Source organism: Triturus cristatus, chromosome 7, assembly GCF_964204655.1.
Source record: "Triturus cristatus chromosome 7, aTriCri1.1, whole genome shotgun sequence".
Classification (NCBI taxonomy): Eukaryota; Metazoa; Chordata; class Amphibia; order Caudata; family Salamandridae; genus Triturus; species Triturus cristatus.
This window is the reverse complement of record NC_140590.1, coordinates 290,339,740-290,364,258: the sequence shown is the minus strand read 5'-3', so window position 1 is coordinate 290,364,258 and position 24,519 is coordinate 290,339,740. Positions and strand designations below refer to the sequence as shown.

General features: G+C 45.9%; 1 protein-coding gene across 12 annotated transcripts in view; it reads left to right on the top strand.

Moving 5' to 3' along the window:
- The window catches only part of FLT3LG (fms related receptor tyrosine kinase 3 ligand), a 786,318-nt gene that overhangs the window by 434,014 nt on the left and 327,785 nt on the right, over positions 1-24,519 (top strand). For all 12 annotated transcript variants that reach the window (XM_085616318.1, XM_085616321.1, XM_085616323.1 and 9 more), the window contains one exon: positions 591-737. In XM_085616318.1, coding sequence (XP_085472444.1) covers positions 591-737 — 147 coding nt within the window. The remainder of the gene's footprint in view (positions 1-590; positions 738-24,519) is intronic.

Sequence of the window (24,519 nt, the reverse complement as noted above, 5' to 3'; positions counted from 1 at the left end):
ATAAGGGGTGCAAGAAAGGGAGTGAGATGGGAAGACCCCTTCTATTTATCTCAGTGACTATCTTCTGAGCATGTATTGTCTCTGTCTGGTTGGATCTGAATTCACCTGCATGTCAGCTATGGTTAGCCCGGCTATTGGCGGTACATAACCTAGAAAAATATTCGAGGAGCGGTGTATGTTCCTGGAAAAAAGGGTTGAGAATCTGGACACCTCTGACCAATTGGGTTGAGTCGCCGATAGGTGAAAAGGATTCTCTGAACCAGGAAAGAATGAACCTGCTCTAGGTCATAGCTTTGCATTGAGTTTGATTATGCACTATGCACTTAAGACAGAACTGGCATTTTTCATCTTTCATGAAATTTGTATTGTCTTATAATGAATTTCCTATTTTTATTACTATTCACTTTAGCAATTTGCTCGATGCAGTGTTTATTATTGTGATGATATATGATGAAAATATTTGGGAGTGTCACCTTATGTGTAGGGTGGAAGGGGATGTAGAGGGGGTTGTTGTTTTTATATAATATGGAAATTGCAATAACAGTAATAAAAAAAGGACAATATTTACTTTGATGTTCGTCATTCCACAGGACAACTGGTGTTTAGAATTATGGAGCCTGTATTTTATGCGGAAGGAGCTGGAGAGGATGGTCACCATTGCCGGGAAGAAGCTGAGACCAGCGATTGAGAATATTACTAAAGCTGAGTTGTTCCTATTTCAGTCCTGCAACTTCACAGTAAGTGACATTACAGACAACTTAAATTTCTACTCAATTTATACTGACAACAATGTTGCTCTTAAAAAAATTGGAATGGAATGGAATGGAATGGAATGGAATGGAAGCGATATTTATAAAGCGCGACTGTCGCTTCGGAAGAAGCATCCTGGCGCTGACTGGAAGGTGAGTGGAGGGGAAGGATTTGGGCGGGACTAGATGGTATCGCGCACATACTCATCTGATAAGCTAAAAATCCATGTTTTCAGTTGTTTCCTGAATGTATATTCCTTTGTCAGGAATCTCAGATGCTGGGGCATGGCGTTCCATGCTTTGGAGGATAGGTGGGTGAGAGTTTTTCCCCCTTTGGTTTTTAGGTTGAACTTTCCTATTGTAAGAAGGTTGTTGTTGGAGGATCTCAGGGACCTGTGTGGGTTATAGTGGCGATAACGTTTAACTAGGTACTTGGGACCAATCTGGTTGAAAGCCCGGAAGGCCACGGTTAGGATCTTGAACAGGATCCTTTTGTGCAAAGGTAACCAGTGGAGGGTTCTCAGGGCGGAGGAGGCTGAAGATCGTCTGGGGAGTTTGAGCACTAGCCTCGCCGCCGAGTGCTGGACGCTCTGGAGTTTTTTGAGTGTGGTTTTCTTCACACCTGCCAGGAGGCCATTGCAGTAGTCTATACGCGAAAGGATTAGTGCCACTGTGACCGTCTTTCTTGCTTCAATTGGAAGGAAATCAAAAAATTTTTTGAGGGACTTGATGATTCCGAAGCAGCATCCTGCGACTGTCCTGACATGATGGTCAAAGGACAAGTCAGTGTCAAAGGTGACTCCTAGGTTTCTTGCAGTGGTTACGGTCTGTGGGGGGGCTGTAGAGTCCTTTGGCCACCAAAGGTGGGGATGGAAGTTGACGTTTCTCCCTATGGGGAGGATTTCTGTCTTCCCTGTATTACATTTGAGGTGGTTGGTTTCCATCCACAGGAAGACTTCCTTCAGACAGTTGGTTAAATTTTGTTCAGCCGTCGTGGTGTTCTCTTCTAGCGGGACTATGAGTTGGGTATCGTCGGCGTAGGATGTAACAATGATACCGTAAGATTCGATCAGGGAGATGAGAGGTATGAGGTAGACGTTAAAAAGCAAAGGGCTTAGGATAGAGCCCTGTGGGACTCCTGATCCAATCTTTTTCTTTGTGGAGTTGAAGGGTCCTAGTTTCACAGATTGTGTTCTTTCGGAAAGGAAGGATATTATCCAGTCCAATGCCCTGTCGGCTATGCCAATGCCCTTAAGTCTGTCTAGGAGTATTTGATGGGAGATTGTGTCGAACGCTGCCGTGAGGTCCAACAAAATCAGTACGGCGTTTTTCCTTTGATCTTGGAGGGTTTTTATGGAGTCGGTCAACTCGATCAGGGCTGTTTCTGTGGAGTGCTGGGGACGGAATCCAGATTGTTGGGGGTGGAGGATATTATTTGCTTCCAGGTGGGCTTTGAGTTCCCTGTAGACTATTTGTTCTGTGATCTTGCCCAGGACTGGGAGGAGGGAAATAGGGCGTAGGTTGGTCAGATCGGAAGGGGGTTTGTTAGGTTTTTTCGTCAAAGGTTTGACGGTGCCGTGTTTCCATGCACTAGGGACGATACCAGTACTGAGGGAAGTATTGACTATTTTGTTGATAACAGGATTGACGGTATCAATCAGCTGATGTAGGATGCTCGGAGGACAGGAATCCGTGGGAGAGCCTGATTTGCAAGCTAAAATGACTTCCTTGGATTGTGCAAGAGTGACCTGAGAAAAGGTCCTTAGATGAGCTGGGGTATTATCTGTTGGTTCCTCTCTCGCTGGTGGCTGGGATCGTTGGTAGGTGGGGAAGTTCTTCTGGATCAAATTGATTTTCTCTTCGAAGAAATCTGCAATTTTGTCGCAGAGATCTTGAGAGGGGGGTATTTCAGACTGTAGGGCTGCGGGATGGGTAAAGGATCGCACTATTGCAAACAAAGTTTTACTTGTTACAGCAGCAATAGGTGCTGATGTAAAGTCTAAACAGCCTTTCAGTGATAAAATGTCAATGCCATGGTATGTTTGTAGTTTCTAACAATATAATCAGTAATGCTCTATTGACAGCCACTCCAAAATAGGCGAGCGTTATGTCTTTCCGTATCTCAAGATCACTTTCCTTCTTGCGTTTTTACTGCTTCATTCACAGTTATGTAATCATTTAGACAATTCGGCAGCAAGGTCCCTGCTCTGCCCCCTATACCAGTCGATAATGATACACACTGGTGCTGTGTGCATTGCTGGTCTGCTTACACCCAATATGATAAATCAGCATGAATCTTTATAAAAGGAAAATACGTACACCTACTTTTGAGCTTGTTAAATTCTGTGCAGGTTGGAAAGTAAGTAGTAAAGAGTCCCAAAAGATGGCATTTTCTAATGAACTTGCCACAAGGAGATTTATTTAGAAGCAATAACACACTCCGTAATTTTTTTTTTAAAAGAGCCACCTAAAGACCTTGCACAGTTGCTGCAGGTACAGTGGAATTAGCTATTGGAAGTAACTGGAAGCAAACCCAGCAATTTTTGTGCAGAGTCACAAGTCATGTCTTCTATTTTGCTTTGCCCACAGGTCACGGCCAGTGCCATAATCTGAGCTCTGGGGTCGCGGGACTCTGTAGATAAAGCCCTCGCCCTGCTCACAAGCCACCGGGCGTTACCTTCATGCTCAGACAAAATGGAAACTGAGTCTAAAATGTAGTCAAAGTAGAACTAAAAGCTGTGGGCCCGATTCACAAAAGTCATCTGAGACAAAATCCTAACTTTACGACTTTCGGTATTCACAAAAGTCATTTAGTAGTAGTAAAGTTAGGATTCCTAACTTTACTACTACTAAATCGAGACAAAATCCTAATTTTACGACTTTCGGAATTCACAAAAGGCATTTAGTAGTAGTATCTAGCTCTGGTGGTTTTGTGGAATGGGTGGCTAAAAGCCATGTGCCGAGCTCACAGGCTCCAGGACAAGTCTAAAGGAGACATCACTGCAGTATGGGAGCATAGGTACAGCAAAACCCTTAATACTTTGATCACGTACATCATTAATAAAACCCACAAACCTGCTGAAAAATCCAAAGATCAGTGTTAAGTAATTTAAAAAAAAAACATTTGTTGTCGTGAGCTGTGGACCATGACTACTTCTTTCTGTGCACTGCTTATGATGTCACTCACGACATCACATGTGGCATCACTTATGCTGTGACCAATAACGTCGTACATATTTTGAGCGATGTCCCATTAATATGTATATATCTATATTTATGAATATATAGATAGATAAATAATATATATTGTATAATTGTAATATAGTACATTATTAGCTTTAAGTGGTTTTTGTGACATTGTAAACCTCCAAGCCGAAAGTTGAGTGGTTGTAAATGTCACCAGAACCTTGGGGGCGTATTACATATTTTACCCATTACGTATTTTTTCATGCATGTTTATTGCGGAGTATTTACCTTGTAAAGAGCTCTTTTTTTCAAAGTCTAGGTAGGAATGTACAAGGTTGGGAAATAGACTTTTTAAAGTTCCATTTACCTTTCAGGAACAGTTTTTTGTTTGTTTTTTAAATCGGTTTATTATCATTTTTTAAGTATACATGTTACAATACAAATATATGATGTTAACAGTAGAATCAGTTGGTGTCAAATCACAGGTTATACGTTGTGTGAGGTCATTGGATATACCAACATTGTCTGTCAACTGTAATCATTTAGCAGGTAGGTATACAATTAATACAGCCATTATACATCCGTATTCAGAACCGTTTGCTGGATCTCTATATACGCAAGATATGCGTGTTACATATCAACAGATGATCCTCCTAAGCGTTGTTCTAAGGCCTCCTTCCGACATTGTTGTAAGGCTTCTTCTACTAAGTAGATTTATAAAATTGTAACCACAGATTATTTATCTTTTAACTTAACAGGGGGAAATAACCAAAGAGGAAAGCGGGGAGGTTAGGAGGGAGTGGAAAAGAGCTGCATTAACCCCATATCTCTTCTGTGTCAATTCATCTGCGTCATTCTTCACAATAATAGATTATTGTACACCAATCCATCATATGCAAATAATAATCTTATAGTACACAATAATAATAAGTCATTCCACAGTCATTGTAAATCTAAGTCGAACGATGTCAAAAACATCCGGAGGGTCATCTTTCGGGAACAGTTTGTTGATGAAACAGTGGACAGCCATGAGGGCCAGTGATTTATGCGATTTTGTGGTTGCAGTGTTTACTACATTTTTAGGGATTTACTGCATTTGTCACATAATTTGCTCACTGCTACAAAATATTGTTTCTAGTTGCATAACTTGTATATTTTCCTCATATTCATGCTACATAATCCTGGTGTCCCTAACAATGGTAAAGTTGTGCAGAGTATTTTGAGGGCTGTCATTATGATGTTGAAATCCATGTCACAGGGAACCATTAAATTCCATATTAGTTTGGACAGTACTAGGAGTAAGGGGAGTGATTATTGATTTGTGCCGGTTTATACCTAAACCCGAGTGTTGCCCAAATCTTTCAACCTCTTGTAGTAGTGGCTCAATGTTATGTTCTGGATTCCGTATGTATAATAACATGTTATCTGCATATGCTGATATGACCAGGTTGTAAATGCAGGAATCGGATGCCTCTATGGGAGTGATATTCTCTTATTACACATATCAGGGTTTCTGCCAATAGCGCATACAATATTGGCAAAAGCGGGCAGCCCTGCCCAGTGCCCCTACTGATATCTATTGTTTTAGAAATTTGACCGTTAATCTTCACCCTCACAGTGGGTTGTGTGTAGAAAACATCTACTAGTTTAAGGAATACCTCATCCACTCCCACTCGCTTGAGTACTGCGTAGACAAATTTCCATTCAACAGAGTCAAATGTCTTCGCGGCGTCTAAAAAGACAGTTTAGTGTTCTGTATAGAGTAAGGGCAGGGGCCTGTATGAGGCGCATTGCGTCAGTGTTTTTCCTGGCTTCAGCAGGGCAATTAAGGTAGCCTCATGCATGGTAGGCGGCATTATGCCGTCACCAGCCATTTCGGTAAAAAGATTAATTAAATGCGATATCGGCTGTTTCTGATAAGCTTTGTAGAAGGCTTCAGTAAGCCAGTCCGAACCGGGCGCTTTCCCGACTGCCATGCTTTTTAGTGCTGCTGCAAGTTCCGTTGGGCGAAGTTAGTGAGCCATTTCATCGCTATATGGGCCAGATACTCTTTGTCAGGCTCATCTAGGCTGGGGTTTCGCATGGTATACAATTTAGTGTAGTAGTTACAGAACGCCTCAACGATCTTGTTAGATTTGAAATGTTATTTCCATGATAACCAGAACTGAAATGCTCCCTTTACTATATTCAAACTCTGTTTTGTGTTAAGTTAGCATTCATGGCGCCATCTTTAGTGACGCCATCTTGTTCTGTAACCAAGATCGAGCATCTGTCTCATGATGCTTGTCTCAGCAGAGAGGCCGCCTCTGCGCCTCCAGCTTGTACTTCTCAAGGTTGAAGCTTCGCTGCACTAATGAATGTACTATCTATTGTTGCATACCTTTGCTGTTAGTTCGACTTGTTCCCACATCTTATAATGGTAGAAACAGGCCGAGTGGCCTTGGGGTCGAGATAGCATGTACCCAGTTCTGTGCCATCTCTCATATTTGTTTGCCTTCTTTGTTCACCATGGCCTGAGCTGGAAAATTCCAGTTTGGGCGGGACCTTAGAGGTGTTGAAAATGTATATTTTGTGTTACCGTACAGAGTCAGTCCCTCGGTAGCGTCTAAGGAGGCTAGTCCGACTGGACTACGCTGCAGCGCATTTCTAATAGTTTGTATTCTCTACTGTTTTCTTGACTCTTCATTTATTAGGAAGGCGAAGAGGTGGTCATAAGTGACCCAGGTGACCCTAAACGGGTCACATCGTCTTCATTTCGCACCTGAACAGGGACTCCATCGAGTGTCCCATTCTCGCTGGAATCGGGTGTGGAGGACGGGGCCGCGTCAGTTTGGACGGGCAGATCGGGGATCCCCACACAACAAAGCTTAGTTCTTGCAGCTGCCCCGCCTGTCTGATCGGGCGGTGCCTCATCTAGTGGTCATCCCGGGTTGGGTCCCGAAAGGCGAAACCCTTGCACCAGGCCATTTGGTCCAAAGAGTCGGCAGTGGAGAATAACTTTTATCTGACCTGTGTGCTCCAGTAGAGTTTGTCTTGATTCTTGGTGAATATGGCGCTGTGTTGAATAATTTTGGATGTGGTCTGGAGACCCATTCTTGGTTTGTTTGTACAATTGATAGGTCCACGGACCACTTTGGAGATACAGGGCGTCTGCGGACCCTCTGGCAGGCGAATTGATAATTTGGCCTTTTCCTGAAAATGCCTGGGGTTGATTAGCGTTTGAGATTTGTGGCACGGAGTCTGGTTTGAGGAACTGGTGTGGTCTGCGGACCGGTTCTTGGGTTTTGAACTTTCAATACAGTCCGAGGACGAACCTGTGGGGAGGAGTTGGTAAGTTGCTTGTCAGGTACAAGTAGCGAATTTGTCTCTCTTTATTCTTGAAGATGCCCTGTTTTAGTAAATTCTGCTGTTTGGGATGCCGTTGCTGCTCTGCAGATGCTTGATTGGAGTAGAGGCAGCCTGGACTTCCAGAAGGCACCCCAAATTTTGACATGTATGTGAAGCATGGCCTTGGCCCTATTATGTTTCGTACGTTATGGCACAAACATATGAGGGACAATGCTGAGTTACAGTGGCCTTTGACAGGCACTTTTGACTAACAGAAACTGAACTTTTTGCAGGATAAATTGTTCGTGAAAAGGAGTAGGCAGTCTATGTTTGATAATCTTCAGATATGGCAAAAGGAAGCTAAGCAAAGACTCTTAAGAGCTGTCAGGCCTGTCAGGTTCTGTGAGATAGGAAGTCGAGGGCCACTCACCTCAGAAGCCGGATACAGCGGGAGCGATGCTAAGAACCCTCTCCTCCTATGTGGTGCTGCCGTCAACCCCTTAGTAGGACGTCGAGCGGGGAACACCACCCAAAGGGGGAGAGGGAAAGGAAGGGATCCCCGGATAGGGGTAAGGAAAGAACTCTCGAGGGGGGGTGGCACGTCTGAGGGTAACCTCGCTCCAACAGCGCCTCTTTAGCGACCCTGTAAAGAGACAGCAGAGTGAGAAAACCGGGGTCCCGTAGAGGAGTCCCCTCCCCCAACACAAAGATGGATAACCCAGAGCCCTAGGACGAGGAGCAGTACTCACGGGTTCAGCGCGGTAGCACAAGGCGGGTTCTATGGTCTAGGCCGCTCTCCGAGCCTTTCAAGCAGCTCCAAGCGCCTAGGGATTGCTGTCCGGGACGCTCTCCGAGCCTTTCATGCGGCTCCAAGCGGGAAGGAGGAGGATTCCTCAAGTCAGGCGCACCGTGAAAGAGCAGCCGGAAAACAAGCGGGCTGTTCAGCTGGGATGTACACAGGAAGATAAAGAAAGGGGTGATGGGAGTCGTTCCCCACCTTCTGCAGGCTAACGCGGCGTCCGGAGAAGGCGTCCCTGCGTTCTAGCCTGTGCAGGTAGGGGTGTGGTGGTAAGGTAACAAAGCCTCCGGGCTTCGAGAGCGCCACGGAGCGTCCGTTGGCGTGGCGGGAATCGGTAGGTCGTAGGAGCACACTTTTCCCCCTGGCGGTGCTCGGCAGATGGAGAAAGCGATAAAGCGGGAGGTTCCCAGTTCGTAACTAGGTAGCTGGTGGTTCGCTGGTTGAAGAGGAACGCGAGCAGCGTTCCGGGCTCGTTCGGATTCGAACTGTGGTTGACAAGCGCCGGAGCGAAGGAAGGCGGGGCCTATATAGGTCCCGTGATCGCGCCTCCCATTCGGCATGCTGGGAGGTGTAGTCGTACTCCCTGCGCGCACCTCACTCGCGCCGCGCGGGCGTTCCGGGTCGTGACAAGAGCGGAGAAGGAAGCCCGGAGAGGGAGGATGCAGACAGAGGCGCAAAAGTCTATAGTGTATGAGAGGGAGAGGATAGAGAAGGGCATAGAATGTGCTGACCGGAAGTTTAGATTGCAATGTGAAAAGTCTTATGTCGCACGTGAAGAAGGTGATCTTTTTGTGGAGGATCTGTTAGATGTACAGCCATCCCCTCCTTATGCTCCGCAAAGGATGTACACAGCAGCCCCACCCACACCTCATGCTGCCGCCTCTGGTTCCCCTGCCCCCGTACCGGCTGTTTCAGATGGAGCACCCCTTGTTTCCCCTTCGGCTCTATCGGCGGAGACTACAGTGATTACAGGCCAATCAGCTATGCCCATTGCCCCGAGCTCTTCCCTATCCCTCTCGCTTGCACCCACCACACAGACATTAGTGTCCCCAGTTCCCGCAGCCTCTACGAGTGAGTCCTCCCCTCACTTCCTTTCCTCGCCCTTGTATGCTGGCACACCGGTGCGGGGATTAGATGATGGGGATCGGGAGGCTGCTAAGGAAAGAATGGGGAAAGTGCTGATTCGGTCTGATGTGGGTGATGCAGAGAAAAAGGTGGTGGCTGACCAGGCCTCTCAGTGGGCAGGGAGTCTGATTTACAGTGTGGAGGATGTGTGGAGTGTGCTAAAAGATTATGAGCCATTTGTGCAGCAGCACGCTCTCAAGCATATGTCAGCTACTTTGATTGGGCTATGGGAGCCGTGTTTCAGTGGTGTTGCCCCTAAAATTATTAATGATATTCGGGATAGTGTGTATGCAGCTGGCATGGCTCCTAATGACGTTTTTAGTAATGTTGCCACGTTGATTGAATACCATGGCAGGTTAATCCAAAAGAGCCCAATTGCAGTGTTTTAGTTCCCGATGAGGGAAGTACATCCCATCTATCACCCCGAAATACCAGAGCTTCGAAATGGGCAGGGCCAAGTCTTCCGGCTGCAAGTGGAGGGACGTTTTCAGGAACAGTGGGTTTATACTCCTTGGAAGAGGAGTGAGGTTTTATCTCTTAAGACCCATTGCCTGACCCTGGGAAGAATCCCACTGCCTATTATAAAGAGTTGATGGAGGCTTTGTCCTCGACTGTGATGACATTGGCCGATGTCGAGATGTTTTTCGGACTGCTGGTGCCGGTTGATATTTGGCGACAGGTGCATACGCAGGACCATGTAGTGGAGTTGGCTGGCACTTGGAATGAGATTAGGGCATGGTATAAGGAGAGGGAGCCTGGCGAGAAGCCTAAAGCTGAGATACTAGCTCTGCCAGGCCGAATTATCACGTATATGCACTCCTTGGGGCCGATTCACAGAACTAACTTAAGAAAAAATCCTAAACTTACTACTTTTGGTATTCACAGAAGTTAGGATTTTAAGGAAAACTTAAGACAGACTTAAGACAGACTTAAGACAGACTTAAGACAAACTTAAGACAGACTTAGGACAGACTTAAGACAGACTAAAGTCTGTCTTAAGTTTGTCTAAAGACAAACTTAAGACAAAATCCTAACTTCTGTGAATACCAAAATTAGTAAGTTTAGGATTTTGTCTTAAGTTAGTTCTGTGAATCGGGCCCCTTGATCCCACAGAGAAGAGTAGATTGGGATAAATTAACAGCATGTCGTCAGAGGAAAGATGAAAGCGTGTCCGATTTCTTCACTAGGTTTGAAGGGGTGTTTCTGGATTTCAGCGGACAGGACTTGTCGATGGAGGGAGGTATCTGATTGTTCGTTAACAGATTTGTTATGAACCTGCTTCCTAAGAGAGCAAATCGGTTGCAGGCTTCAGCGAGTACTTGTACCACTTCCTCCCCATCGGTAATATTGAGCATGGCACAGTATTACGAACACAGAGAGAACGAAGAAAAGGAAAAGGTAGATAAGAAAAATAAGGACTTGAAGACGAAGGTGTTGATGCAGCAGGTGTCCCGGGGCAGTGGGAAGGGACGGAGAATTGGTCCGGCTCGGCAGTTGCCTCGCACCAGAAGGAATACTACGCCCGTGGGGCCGAACCAGTGTGCATATTGTAAGGAGGAGGGACACTGGCGTAGCGAGTATCCGACGCTGTTGCAATGTTTGAGTCGCTGAGAGGGAGAGGGTTCAGAGGAAGACGACGGGGAGCAGTTGGCTATGGCGGAGGCCAGTAAGGTGAGGAACAACAAGGTCGGTCTGACCAGAACTATTTTGATGATCCGAGGGGGCGACAGTATTACCATGATGATTATGACTTGGACGAATTGACGGGGCTTACCCACGGCTAGAACAGCCTAGGGCAGGGTGAGGAATCAGTTCAGATCCCTGTGGACCAGCGGGGACCCTATGTGAGTGCTGATCTGCAGTGCTCGGCCGAGACATTCTTGGTGGACACAGGCGCAATGAATAGCACGTTTTCTCGTTCACTGGTCCCCGGGCCAGCCCTGTCTGGCCATAACAATGTTTCGGTAGGCTTCTCAGGCATTCCAGTAGTGAGCCCCTCTGAGCAACTGGCGCTGACTATTTGCCCATTCACTGTAGATTTGCCCTTCTTATTGACATCTAACTATGGAGAGAATTTAATGGGGTTGGACTTGTTGAAGAAGTTACACACGACTATTTTGTGTTTTCCGGATGGTGTCTATATGACCATAGGACCCAAAGTGGTGAATTTCAAGCAGTGTTTGTCGAAAGATGAGCCTCTTCCCACTGAGTTTAGGGCGGTCCCGACGACATTATGGGCTACAGGTGACACGGCTGTAGGGCAGTTATGGATCCCTCTGGTTTCCATCAGAATTAAGGACAATGCTGTTGTGTCTCGTCTTCCCCAGTACAAGATACCAAAGGCAGGAGAAAAGGCACTGCTACAGATTATACAGGATTGTATTGAGTCTGGAGTTGTTGAGGACACAAATGCTAATGTGTGCAATAGCCCTTTTCTTCCCATCTTAAAGAGGGCACCCTCAGGTTCCCCGGAGGACCATCCTTATGTCTACTGTTTTGTGATTGATTTGCATGAGGTGAATAAAATAGTGATTCCCCAGTTCCCTGTTGTTCCCGACATCACTGCTCTCCTGACCATGATTCCTCCCTGTGCCACATACTTTCCTGTCATTGATTTAAAAAATGCGTACTTTAGCATTCCCATACATCCAGACAGTAGGTATCTGTTTGGGTTCTCCTTGGCTGGCAGAAGTTTTAAATTCTGCCGGGCTCCTCAGGGCTATACTGAAAGCCCCAGTATCTATAGCCAAGCTTTAAAAGGTCAATGGGACTCCCTTGTCCTTCCCTCAGGTAATGTCCTATTGCAGTATGTGGATGACCTTTTGATAGCTTTGGATACTAAGCAGGGTTGCATGGATGTACAAGTAACATTATTACTACATTTGGCCCATTATGGACATAAAGTGTCCCTCTCAAAATGTCAATATTGTCAACCGGAGGTCACTGTTGGAAAGTGGGTTATTGGTAGGGGCAAATGTAGGTCTGCCACTGGCAATAAGGCCACTAACACATGATAGGACCCAGCATAGGACTTAGAAAATTATTCCCATGCTCAACCCATGGTAACGTGGCTGGTAGGTAATATTTTTATCTTTTAAATGACACCAAAACGAAAAAATTCCACTGTAGGGAACCAGAGATATGAATTTTTAAAGATTAGTCACTTTCTGGGGCTTAGAAACCAACAGTGCCCCTTTTAGTCATTTCATTTTCTCTGACAGGGACACACCTTTAGAAACTGTTCTGGAGAATATCTCACCACTGTGTTGTGCCGCCTTCTCCAGCAGGCGGGTCCAGTTAGAACTCCTTCCGGAAGTTCTGCTTGCGGGTCCCAAAGTATCCAACACACAGTCCAAGGTTCTGGAATCTCCAAGAGGGTCCTTGAAAGTGTGAAACTTCAATTACGCAATCCACTTGAAAAACAACCTTACAAATCCACTGGTACTCCAGGCTGGGAATTCTTTGTGGGGCTGTCCAGGTGAGCTCTGTTAACCTGTAGCTTGCAGGGAGTTCCACTCTTGAGTCCTTTGGCAGCAAGGTAATCCACAGGGCTGCAGTTTCACTTGGTGCTGTCTTCAGAGGTCAGGCCTTAGAGTTCCTTGCACAGCAAAATCTTTTCAGCAGGGCACTTCTTGCTTCATTCAGTTTCAAGCAGCAGATCTGGAGGGCTCTGCCCCTCTCAGATACTTATTCAAAATTCTCTGGGTCAAGCACCAGGTCACTTCTGACCAATGAGAGCAGGGCAACTCCTCATAGTTATGACCACTTCCTGTAGAGTGTGGCATTATTTTGTCCCAGAGTGCATCATTCTTCCAAATCCATAATGGCTGATTTTCCAGCAAGGAGGTAAGAGCTGGCTAAACACACCCCCTGGGATGGCTTATTTCCATGGACTCTCCCCCTACCATCTGCACATACCTTCCTTAAGCCTAGCCCTGACTCTGGGTCAAGAGTGTCAGAGTGAAACTGAAACCCAGGCCTCCCCTCTGCTTTTGAAGAGCACAGTTTACGACTCCACCTCCTGGCCTGGCATTCCTATATACCAGCACACTGCCCTCCCAGCAGAGTGGTTCTTTATCACCTCTTCAAAGCAGCCTGGCTAATCCACTTAACTCTGACCAATCAGGGCAGACCACTGGAAGGCTGAATTTGGACTTACAAACAAGAAAGTCTTATAACTTCTTGTATGTACACTTTAGGAGAAATTCAACAATATAATATTGTTGGATTTACTACTACCGTTCCGGGAAGTATTTGAATGGTCCGGCTAGTCCTCTCCTATCAATATTTATTAATCAATAACTTCCTACCATGTTAACCTATGGGCCATGGGGTTTGCAATGGGGAAAATGACTTGGGCCAGTTTTCTAGCACCAGGGCTTATTAAAACATTTTTTATAAGAATTTCCCTAATCTCTACGGGACCCCCACCCCCTGTGCAACTAAGGGAGACTTTAGGGGTTCTGAATCTGCAGACATATTGCAGATCCACCTTACCCAGTTCTTCTAGCATAAAAGTCGAATTTGAGCCGTTCTTTAATACAATGTGGGGATTGAAATGTAACATTTCACTTTACTCTGGCATATAAAAACTCATTTTATAAGGGCGTACCTTATAGATAACTGACCCCCACCACTGAGAAACAGAGGGGTGACCCTGGGGGTCCCTAATATGCAAACGCATTGTAGGCTTTTCATTTTTAAGTGCCCCTACCCCCAAAGTCGAGTTTGGGCACAATTTAAGGTTTAAAAGCAGTCCTGGCCACCAGTGCTGCTTTTAAACTGACCTCAGGCTTCAGCACTGCACACATGCTGGTGCAGAAAATCTGCTGGCCTCTAAACTGCCATGCCCCAGGATACTGGGGACTTCTAGGTAGTTTCAATCCCCTGCCCTATTATATACTAGGGGCTTATGGGGTAGGTCATGCCAATTACAGGGGTACCCCACCATACCATAGTGGACCCTAGTGTATGTTGGGTGTCTTAACTGTGTTCTAATGTGTTCCTTTTAGCTTGGCACTGGCCCTGGGCCTGGTTAAACAGAGCCCAGGGTCAGTCAGAGTCAGTTACCATCAGTTCCAGTCAGCAAAAAGTTGGGGGTGCCCAGGGCACAGAATGACTTTGCAACAGTCACCTACTTATGTCACCTACTGTCGAAGGAGGGAAGGAGACTAACACCTGAACGTGTGGGTGCTATAACTAAGATGCCCATCTCTAAGACGCAGCGGGATGTGGGAACGTTCATAGGCATCACTTCGTATTGTTGCCAGTGGATTCCTAATTTTGTTTTACTAACGAAACCCCTGTTCCGCCTAACCACTAAAGATGTGCATGAATACCTGCCCTGGACGCATGATTGCCAGCATGCTTTTGAGCAACTAAAAATAGCGCTTTGCCCTGCACCTGTGCTTAGCACCCCAGACTATCAGAAAAGCGTTCGTGTTGTATGTCCACGAAACGGCTGGCTGGGTGCTCTCTGTCTTAACACAGGCATTTGGAGGTAAGCAAAGGCTGTGTGCTTACTTCTCTGTTCTGCTTGACAACGTCACCAGATCCCTCCTGAGCTGTCTGAGAGCGGTCGTGGTAGTGGCCATTTCTATCCGACAATCGGAAGGGCTCGTCCTTGATACTGATCTCACATTTATGGTCCTGCATGTTGTGGACACACTGTTGAACAGAACGAAGACGCAGCACCTTACCAGTGCATGTCTGACTCGTTATGAGCTGACCCTGTTTGCACAAAACGTCACCATCAAAAGATGTGCCACTCTGAACCCAGCCATGTTACTACCCCTCCCTTCTGAGAGTGAGGAGACAGACGTGCATGATCACATCTACTGTATGGAGGAAGAGACGAAGGGACAGGTAGACCTGACTGATGTTCCCCTATAGGAACCTCAAGGGTATCTATATGTCGATGGCTCCTGTTTTAAATTACCAGATGGCACAACAACAGTAGCCTATGCTATCATCACCTTACACTTTGTGGTTGAGACATCACGAGTTCCCTACCAATCAGCACAGGCTGCAGAGTTGGTGGCCCTTCTTTGTGCCTGTGAGTTGAGTGACGGATTGGCTGTCAATATATATACTGACAGCCAGTACGCATTTGGCGTGGCTCATCATTTTGGGCGGCTTTGGGAGGATAGGGGGTTCCTGACGTCCCATGGCATGAGGATACAGAACGGCCCCCTTATACACAGACATTTGTCAACCCTGACACTCCCTAAGAGACTAGCAATATTAAAGTGCAGTGCTCATGAGGCAATAACTGATGATGTTGGGAGGGTAAACACATTTGCAGATCAGACAGCAAAGGAGACAGCACGGACCAAAATGAAGAGGATGTTTGTGACAGGTCCAGCTAGATGGGTGCCTGAAAACGGGATGTTTGAGGACACATTGGAGAATGCGAAGGAAATCCAGAGTGAGGCAACAATTGAGGAGTTAGCAATATGGCAAGAGAGCACGGCTGATTTGGATGAGGATGGGTGTTGGACGGACTAATCTGGAAAGCGGAGATGGATGCTACTGGATGCATATGTCCTCCCTGTGGTTACCATGGTGCACGGGCCAGCACATATTAGTGCGAAGGGTATTTGTAGGCTGTTAGATCCCGTGTGGCGAAATGACAACATTCCCAAAGTTGCAGCTCACCTGGTGCAATACTGCATGGTCTGTTTAAGGCACAACCGTGGGAAGGGTACTCCCACTCCTGTTGGCAGTTTTGCACCGCCCTCCTTCCCTTTCGAGGTTCTCCAGATGGATTATATCAAAATGGAACGAGTCGATAATTTAAATATGTGTTGGTGGTTGTCTGTGCATTCAGTAAATGGGTCATGGTTTACCCCACTAAAGAGAATACCGCAATTGCAACGGCGAAGGTACTCTTGAAAGAGTTCTTGCTGCGTTTTGGTTTGGCCTGTTTGAATTGGAGTGACAATGGCAGCCACTTTAATGCCAAGGTCATCCATTTGGTGTGTGACGGGTTGCACATTAAATGAAAAAGTAATGTGCCAACAAGGGATTTCGTTTGAAAGATTCTTATCGTTATTGATTTTTAGAAATTAATCAAGTGGGTAAGTTCTTAACAAATACCAACCCATATGTCAATTGACTGAACCAATCCTCAAAAAAATATGAAATACACACACGGGAAATCTTTTCGTGAAATAATCACAAATCTTTTTATATATCAATTCAATTTAAAAGGAGTACAAATAAACAATTGAATGCGCAATGAATCATGAAAAAGGAGAAAATAAATATTATCCACATTTCATGACAAGACATCTATTCCAAAAACAGAAAACAGAGATCTATCTCATTCTCAGAGAATAGTAATCAACTGTACAAAATGAATGATATGGAAGTAGATGATGGAGTCGACGTTTCGGTCTTTAATGGCATCAATCCGTTAGACCATCTTCAGGACAGTAGGCATTGCATTAAAAAGGAAGACCCCTATACAAACATAATATAAATTAGTTACATCAATGTAGACATAATTGGTCCCTTATTTTTAAATGCAAAAAGAGAAAGGAGATAGTGTGTATCTCCTTTCTCTTTTTGCATTTAAAAATAAGGGAACAATTATGTCTACATTGATGTAACTAATTTATATTATGTTTGTATAGGGGTCTTCCTTTTTAATGGAATGCCTACTGTCCTGAAGATGGTCTAACGGATTGATGCCATTAAAGACCGAAACGTCGACTCCATCATCTACTTCCATATCATTAATTTTGTACAGTTGATTACTATTCTCTGAGAGTGAGATAGATCTCTGTTTTCTGTTTTTGGAATAGATGTCTTGTCATGAAATGTGGATAATATTTATTTTCTCCTTTTTCATGATTCATTGCGCATTCAATTGTTTATTTGTACTCCTTTTAAATTGAATTGATATATAAAAAGATTTGTGATTATTTCACGAAAAGATTTCCCGTGTGTGTATTTCATATTTTTTTGACGATTGGTTCTGTCAATTGACATATGGGTTGGTATTTGTTAAGAACTTACCCACTTGATTAATTTCTAAAAATCAATAACGATAAGAATCTTTCAAACGAAATCCCTTGTTGGCACATTACTTTTTCATTTAACCTGCCCAAGCCGGCAAGGGTATATTGGGTCTTTTCCCTACGGTTACAGGGTTGCACAATAGGCAAAAGTTCCATGCAGCGAACCACCCCCAATCAGCAGGCTTGGTTGAGAAGTACAGTGGTACTCTCAAGTTGAAAATGGCCAAGATCAAAGAGAGCACAGGATTGCATTGGCCCGATGCTTTACCACTATCATTAATGTCTACAAGAGTCACAGCTCACTCTAGGACAGGATTGTCCCCGTATGAGGTCGTGTTTGGATGCCCAGCAAATGTCTGGGGTGTCCCACGACCGCGTATGTTCTCAGACATAGAATACCCCCTGCTTATTGATTACCTTTATGAATTGATTACAAATTTGCGTTCAATTCACCAACAGATCACTGAGACATTACAGCAACATCCAGAGAGTCCCGGCCATGAAATATGACAAGGGGACTGAATTCTAATCTGAAATTTCCAAAGGAGGAGCGGCTTGGAGCCATGCTGGAAGGGTCCTTTTGGCCACAAGGGCAGCAGTAAAGGTCGACGGTCAGAAGAACTGGATACACAGCACCCAATGCAAATGGGTGCCCCTTCTGTTGCACTATGACCAATGGGTCGCGGATGAGATTGGGGATTGTGAGACAGATCAAGTGCCACGGTTCATTCCCTTCTCGGATGCTCAGCTCACGTGGGCTCCGATGGAGGAGGAAAGTCATGCAGTGCTGACCGAAGCAGTGCCACCTGAAATTATGGCCATCCAGGAGCCCCAGCCTGTTGGCCTACCTGTGATTGAGTTGTGTCCAGTTGTAACCCAATCCACCGATCTGCCAGAGTCTGGTCCTTTGTCTTGTGCTCCCTTTGAACCTGACCCCTTGTTCTCTGACCCCGCTGTGCCTGGAGTGTCAAGGTACAATTTGCGCCCCCTTAAAAGGAACAATGCACCAAAGGGACAGTCAGATTAGTAGGGATGGACTGCATTGCTGAAGAATAGGGTGCATGTACCTTGCCCGTGGTACCAACGATAGCTCAGGGAAAGGGCGAATGGTGTGTTACTCGGAAAGTCACCGAACAGGGCAAGTGAACAGTGTTTCAGAGCGTCCCGCAACGTGGGATCTGAATCCGAGCTGGACGAGCAGCTCCACCACCAGTGCTCAAGAGCGCTTACGTCTAATGGATTTATATGTCTTAATTTCCTTTTGCCTTTATTCCAGCTTGGCTCCAAGTGTAAGACTTTTCTGTTGTTTTGTTGTATATAAGAATGTATCCTTTTGGTCGCCCCATTCAGGAGGAGGCGCAGCCTTTTGCAGCTCCGCGTCCTGAGCGAAATGAGCCTGTTTGGTCCTCCTGGTCTATTAGAAGTAAAGTTGTGTTTGAAGCAATTATCCTAATTTCTTTGATATTGGTACTTGGGGTAACGTACTATATTGAGGAGAAATATCCTGCCCACACTTTGATTGGTACCACGCCTGTTTCCCCCAAGCATATCTTTGTTACCCTGGTGCCCCATAAGGAGGAGCACAGGAGGTCCTATAAGGATAATGTTTTCATTCAGACTTTGCATCAGACGCACACTGCTTACTATATGACAAAGTGTTGGGTATGTGAATTGTTGCCCTCTGTAACTCATACAATTTAGAATTTGCTATCCATTCCCTTGTCATATGTTAGTAGTTGTGAGGGGTGATTTGCATTACTTAGCATGGTCCATTCATTTCACTAGGCTGATACACTGGAACGGAACAGTACTAGTTATCATACCCTGACACAGAATGTGCGTTTCCAGCTTACAGTTCTCCCTGGTGCTCCCACAGGCCGGGAGCCGTTTGGCAGGTTGCTCTTGAACTCTTGCATGCATGCGTACAAGGGGGGAGAGGGGGAAATTGGTCTTAGGTGGAGAGGGACAATTTCCTACAGTTCAACTCATCAGAATAGTACCAGTCCTTCCAGACCCGTAACGTTACTGAAGATAAGCCGATACCCTTGTCAGTGGTGGATGTCATGGTTCCTTTCTGTGTCCAGGGGTTTGGGGACACAGAGGTGGGGGAGAGCAGATGCAACACTACTTATAATTTGAGAGCAACAAAGACTCCACCCCTGATCCCACCACGTAATGTTTATTTTGTTTGTGGAGTCCGTAGTTATGTTTGGCTTCCCGAAGGATAGTCCGGAAGGTATTACCTTTCTTACCTCCTGCCACCTATGTACATAGCAGGGGTGTAACACAGGCCCCCGCAGCCCCCACTCAGCACTGCACTCTGGCCAGAGCGCTCCTGTTTGAGCATTGAGGGGGCCCCTCTTCGTACCCAGCAGGGAGGCCCTCTCAATTTTAGTTACACCAGTGGTACATAGCCCCTTCCAATTACCATAAGGACCATCGTCTACAATGTAGAGAGGCCTATGTACCCTGGATTAAGAGAATGATTAACACAGATGACATAGATCCGACAGACACAACATTGCAGCAGTTCACAGATGCAATGAAAGGCATCATACCTTTCTGGGGCCCTATGGCTAATAGTCTTAATATTAGACGGCTCACTAGAGTGGTGGAAGGAGTCATTATTACGACTGCAGGAATATTGACAAATATCACAGTAGAGGTCTAGGCTACGAGACTTGTTGCTCTTCAAAATTGTTTGGTTTTAGATGTTATCCTGGCGGACCGGGGTGGGGCCTGTCGCGTCATCGGTAGTAGCTGTTGCGTGTATATTCCTGACCACGCCCTCACTGTGTACGCTGCAATACACAAATTGCATAAGATAGCATCGGAGATACACCAAGAGAATGGTACATGGTCATTCACAGGATGGTTCTGGGGTCTATTTGCTACTTGGGGTTGGAATATTCTTACTTTCCTCATTACCATAGCAGGTATCATCCTGACATGCTGTCTGTGTATGCACTGTCTCCCTGCTTGTTGTGCTTGCTGTGTATCAATGTTCAAGGTACGTCCCCGAACCCCGAGGCGTGATTCTACTGCAAAGGCTATGTTGATGCAGGGTATTCAGGATTTGTTCAATATTGATGAGGACATTTTCGAATATTGAATATATGTGTTAACATCCTTCAGTATTAGCTCTAACATACAGTTCATGTGTCAGCAATGGTAGTATATGTGTGAACGTTTCCCTTCTCCCTGTTTTAGAATTGTAAAGACCCTTACCTGATGACACCAATAAAGCTTAGCATGAATGCTTAAAGGAGGGTCGGTTAGATTTGAAATGTTATTTCCGTGATGCCCAGAACTGAAATGCTCCCTTTGCTATGTTCGAACTCTATTCTGTGTTAAGTTAGCATTCATGGCACCATTTTTATTGACTCCATCTTGCTCTGTAACCAAGATCAAGCTTCTGTCTGATGATGCTTGTCTCAGCAGAGAGGCCACCCCTCCGCCTCCAGCTTGTACTTCTCAAGGTTGAAGCTTCGCTGTACTAATGAATGTACTATCTATTGTTGCATACCTTTGCTGTTAGTACGACTTGTTCCCACATCTTATAATGGTAGACAACGGCCGAGTGGCCTTGGGGTTGAGATAGCATGTACCCAGCTCTGTGCCATCTCTCATCCTTGTTTGCCCTCTTTGTTCACCATGGCCTGAGCTGGAAAATTCCAGTTTGGGCGGGACATTAGAGGTGTTGGAAATGTATATTTTGTGTTACTGTACAGACAGGAGTCTGTCGCTCGTTAGCATCTAAGGAGGCTAGTCAAACTGGACTCTGCTGCAGCGCATTTCTAATAAATCAGTTTGTTTGTATTATCTACTGTTTTCTCGCCTCTTCATTTATTGGGAAGGCGAAGAGGTGGTCGTCAGTGACCCGGGTGACCCTAAACGGGTCACTTCCTTCATTCTCGGGCGCGTTGCTAACTGGCTCATCGTTATCATTATGAATTTGCTCAACATCGGTATTACTTCTTTTAGATTTGGTTAATACTACCAGTGTGGCACTAGGTCTCTCCCCTTCAGCATATACTCTGGCTGTGGCGTACTTCCCAGAGTGTTTGACCTCAGTGTCAGGTAACTCATGGAACTCCTCCATTTTTGCCCTGATTTGCGATAGAGTTGTAGGCTATGCCTTTTTCCTCCATCTGCTGTTCTAACCCTTTTAACTCAGTTTCCACCTTCTGCAGTTGCGTTCTGATTGATCATAAGACACCTGCATGCTTGGAGATCACTATTCCTCTTATAACGTCTCCCATATTGTGCAAATATTAGGAATGCTGCCTAAGTTGCCGCCTGAGCTGCCGCCTCACCCATAGAGCATCAGGGGGCAGTCACGTATATACAACTCGGCAGCTTGCTCCGATCTGTTCCCCTGCTCCCGCCGCTCACCACATCAGCTGGGCCGGGCGTCTTTGCAGGTCCGCTTTCAAGGGTGATCAGTGCGAGAGTCTTGGAGCGCACCGCCGACAGAGGCCGCGCCCAGCACCTAAGCCTTGCCCGTTATCTCACTGCTTCCGGCTAGGCTTCGCCACCTGTCACAGCTGCAGTCACCTTCACACTCGGATTTCAGCTCTGAAAAACACCTTTCTGAGTAGCGCGTCGTTTGTGTTACTGAATGTGTTATATTTGTGGCTATTATTCTTCCGGATGTAGCAGATTCCTTAAGGATATTTCAGACGGCGTTTGGAGCTCGCTCAGTTAGCGGCCATCTTGGTGTCAGGCAAGCTCTGCCCCCCCAGACCTTGCTTTTATGAACATTGTTTTAAGCCTTTTTAAGTGCTTTTTAGTATGGTTTAATATACATGATTTGTGTGCCTTTTTTAGCATTATCTATCATTGCCTAGCAGACCTTGTTGACTTTGTGACGAGGAGTGGGTGTCATGTCTTTTAGGATAGTCCCATCGTGTACATACCAATTACATACATTTTGTCTCATCCACACAACATAATGGTCCTACACAGCTGACCTTTTACCTAGTAGCTTACTTCTGTCTCTCCGACATCAGGCTCCTGGTACGGTATCTTAATCTCTGTACCCGAAGTACATAAACATGTTCCCAGGCACGGCAGATTTATTCTGTGTAAGGGTCACCACTTTTTTCATCCATGGCCAACAGCCAGCTGTGCATGATCATGTTTGTTGGACTTGGCCCTTTTTTCAGGGTCATCCCTGAACTTTGTGCCTTCCTCCTATATTTTTCTGACCTTTTGTTGGCTGTTTTATGACTCCGGGCACTTTACTACTGCTGACCAGTGCTAAAGTGCATATGCTCTCCCTATTGTGAATTGATGATGAATTAGTGATTCTATGATTGGTTGGTTTGGTTTACCTGTCAGACCCTAGTACAGTGCACCAGGAGTGCCCAGGGCTTGTAAATCCAAATACTGCTGGTGGGCTTGCAGCACTGGTTGTGCCACCCACAGAAGCAGCCTGTAAAAGTGTGTCTAAGGTCTGCCATTGCAGAGCCTGTGTGCTGTCTGGTACTGTCATGCTGACTGGGCAAGTGCACCCACTTGCCAGTCCCTAAACCTTCCCTTTTCTTCATATCAGACACCCCTATGGTAGGTCCAAGGGCAGGGTGCATTGTAAGGATAAGGTAGGACATGCCCTGGTGTGTGTGGCATGTTCTAATAGTGAATTACAGCCATTTTCGTTTTTCACTATTGCAAGGCTATCTGTTCTCCATAGGCCAGAATGGGCAGTTTGATTATTACATCTTATAATCCTAACTGACTCAGGGAACATGGTAGAAATTCGAATTTAGTATGCCTGAACTCAGAATGATAAAATACATCTTTTAGTGAAGTTAGTTTTAACATTCTGTGTTTGAAAATACCACTTTTAGAAAGTAGGTATTTTCTTGTCTAACCATTCAAACCTGCCTCTGCTAGGCTGTGTATTCCTTGTCTGGAGTTTGAGTGACAGGGCTGGGGAATTCCAGGAGACAGGGTGAGGTGGCCCAGTGGTGAATAGAGAGATCTGCATCTAGATGGGAGTGAGGTGTTGCACCTGGGACCTGAATAGGGCTGTGCCTTCCCTCCACAATGCTGGCTCCACCTCCTGTGGTGCGTCTGATGTCTCTGCCCTGCACTCTGAAAGGAAACAAGGAGTCAGGTAAACAAAGTGCTCCAGGGCTGACCAGAACCGGTTTGAACAAGGCAAAGGCCCCTCTGCCCTCAGAGGACAAAGGATTTTGGGGTATAGGTATTGGGACCCTGATCCCAAGGATTTAGATCACTTTGGGAAACAAAAACTCTTCTGAGGAGAGGAATCAAGAAGAAGCTGAGGAGAAACTATCCCTGAAACTGGGGGATTGGCCTGCAGTGGTTGCCTTACTGCCAAAGAGAGGAAAAAGGAACTGAGTGTGTACGTTTGCTCAACTTGTGATTGATCTCCAAGGGCTTGGAAAAGAGCTTGCCTCCTGCTGAAGTCTCAGGAACAACAGACTTCAACCAACAGCTCCCCAGAGTTCTTTGGAAGTGCCTGCTGCTGTTTTGGGGCTTCATAGGGACTGTGTGTCGCAAGGAGCTGGAAGCGCGACTCAAGAGGAAGAAGCGTATCGCCGTCGCTGCTGCTGCCGGCGCATCCTGGATGTCGCCGCTGTAGCTGCCATATTGCACCGCACCGAGAAAAGTGTCCCGCAACGCTGAAGAAGCGTGTCGCCATCGTAGCTGACGCATTGCACCGCATCAAGAGAAGAGTCTCGCATCGAGGAAGAAGCGTGTCGCCATCGCAGCCGCTGCCGTCGCATCTTGGATGACGCCGCTGTAGCTGTCGCATTGCACCGCATCAAGAAAAGCACCTCGCATCCACGGAGAAGAGTGTCGCCACCAAAGTCGCTGTCGTCGCATCGCGTAAAGGGGTGACGCCGCTGCAGCTGACGCATCGAATCGAGTCTTCTTGCAACATCGGAGACGCGTGCCGCATTTGGAAGATCTTCACGTCTTTATTTCTGTGCACCAAACTTTCATCGCATCAACACTTTCGTTGCCCTGCGTGTCGCATCTGCAGGTACATTAAACTAAAAGTGTTGCATTTAAGAACTAAAGAGAACTAAGCTAAATTCTACCATTTTAAAGTAACAGTATTGTGGATTTTTGTCGTTTATGGTCTTGTGGTAAATCTATATAAAGAATACTTATTTTTTATATAAAACTTGTTGGTGTCCCTCTGTAGTGTTGTCACTTGATTACTGTATGTGTTCACAAATGCTTTACACACTGCCTCTGAGATAAGCCTGTCTGCTCATGCCAAGCTACCAAGGGGGTGAGCAGGGGTTATTCTAGGAGTGTACCCCTTTAC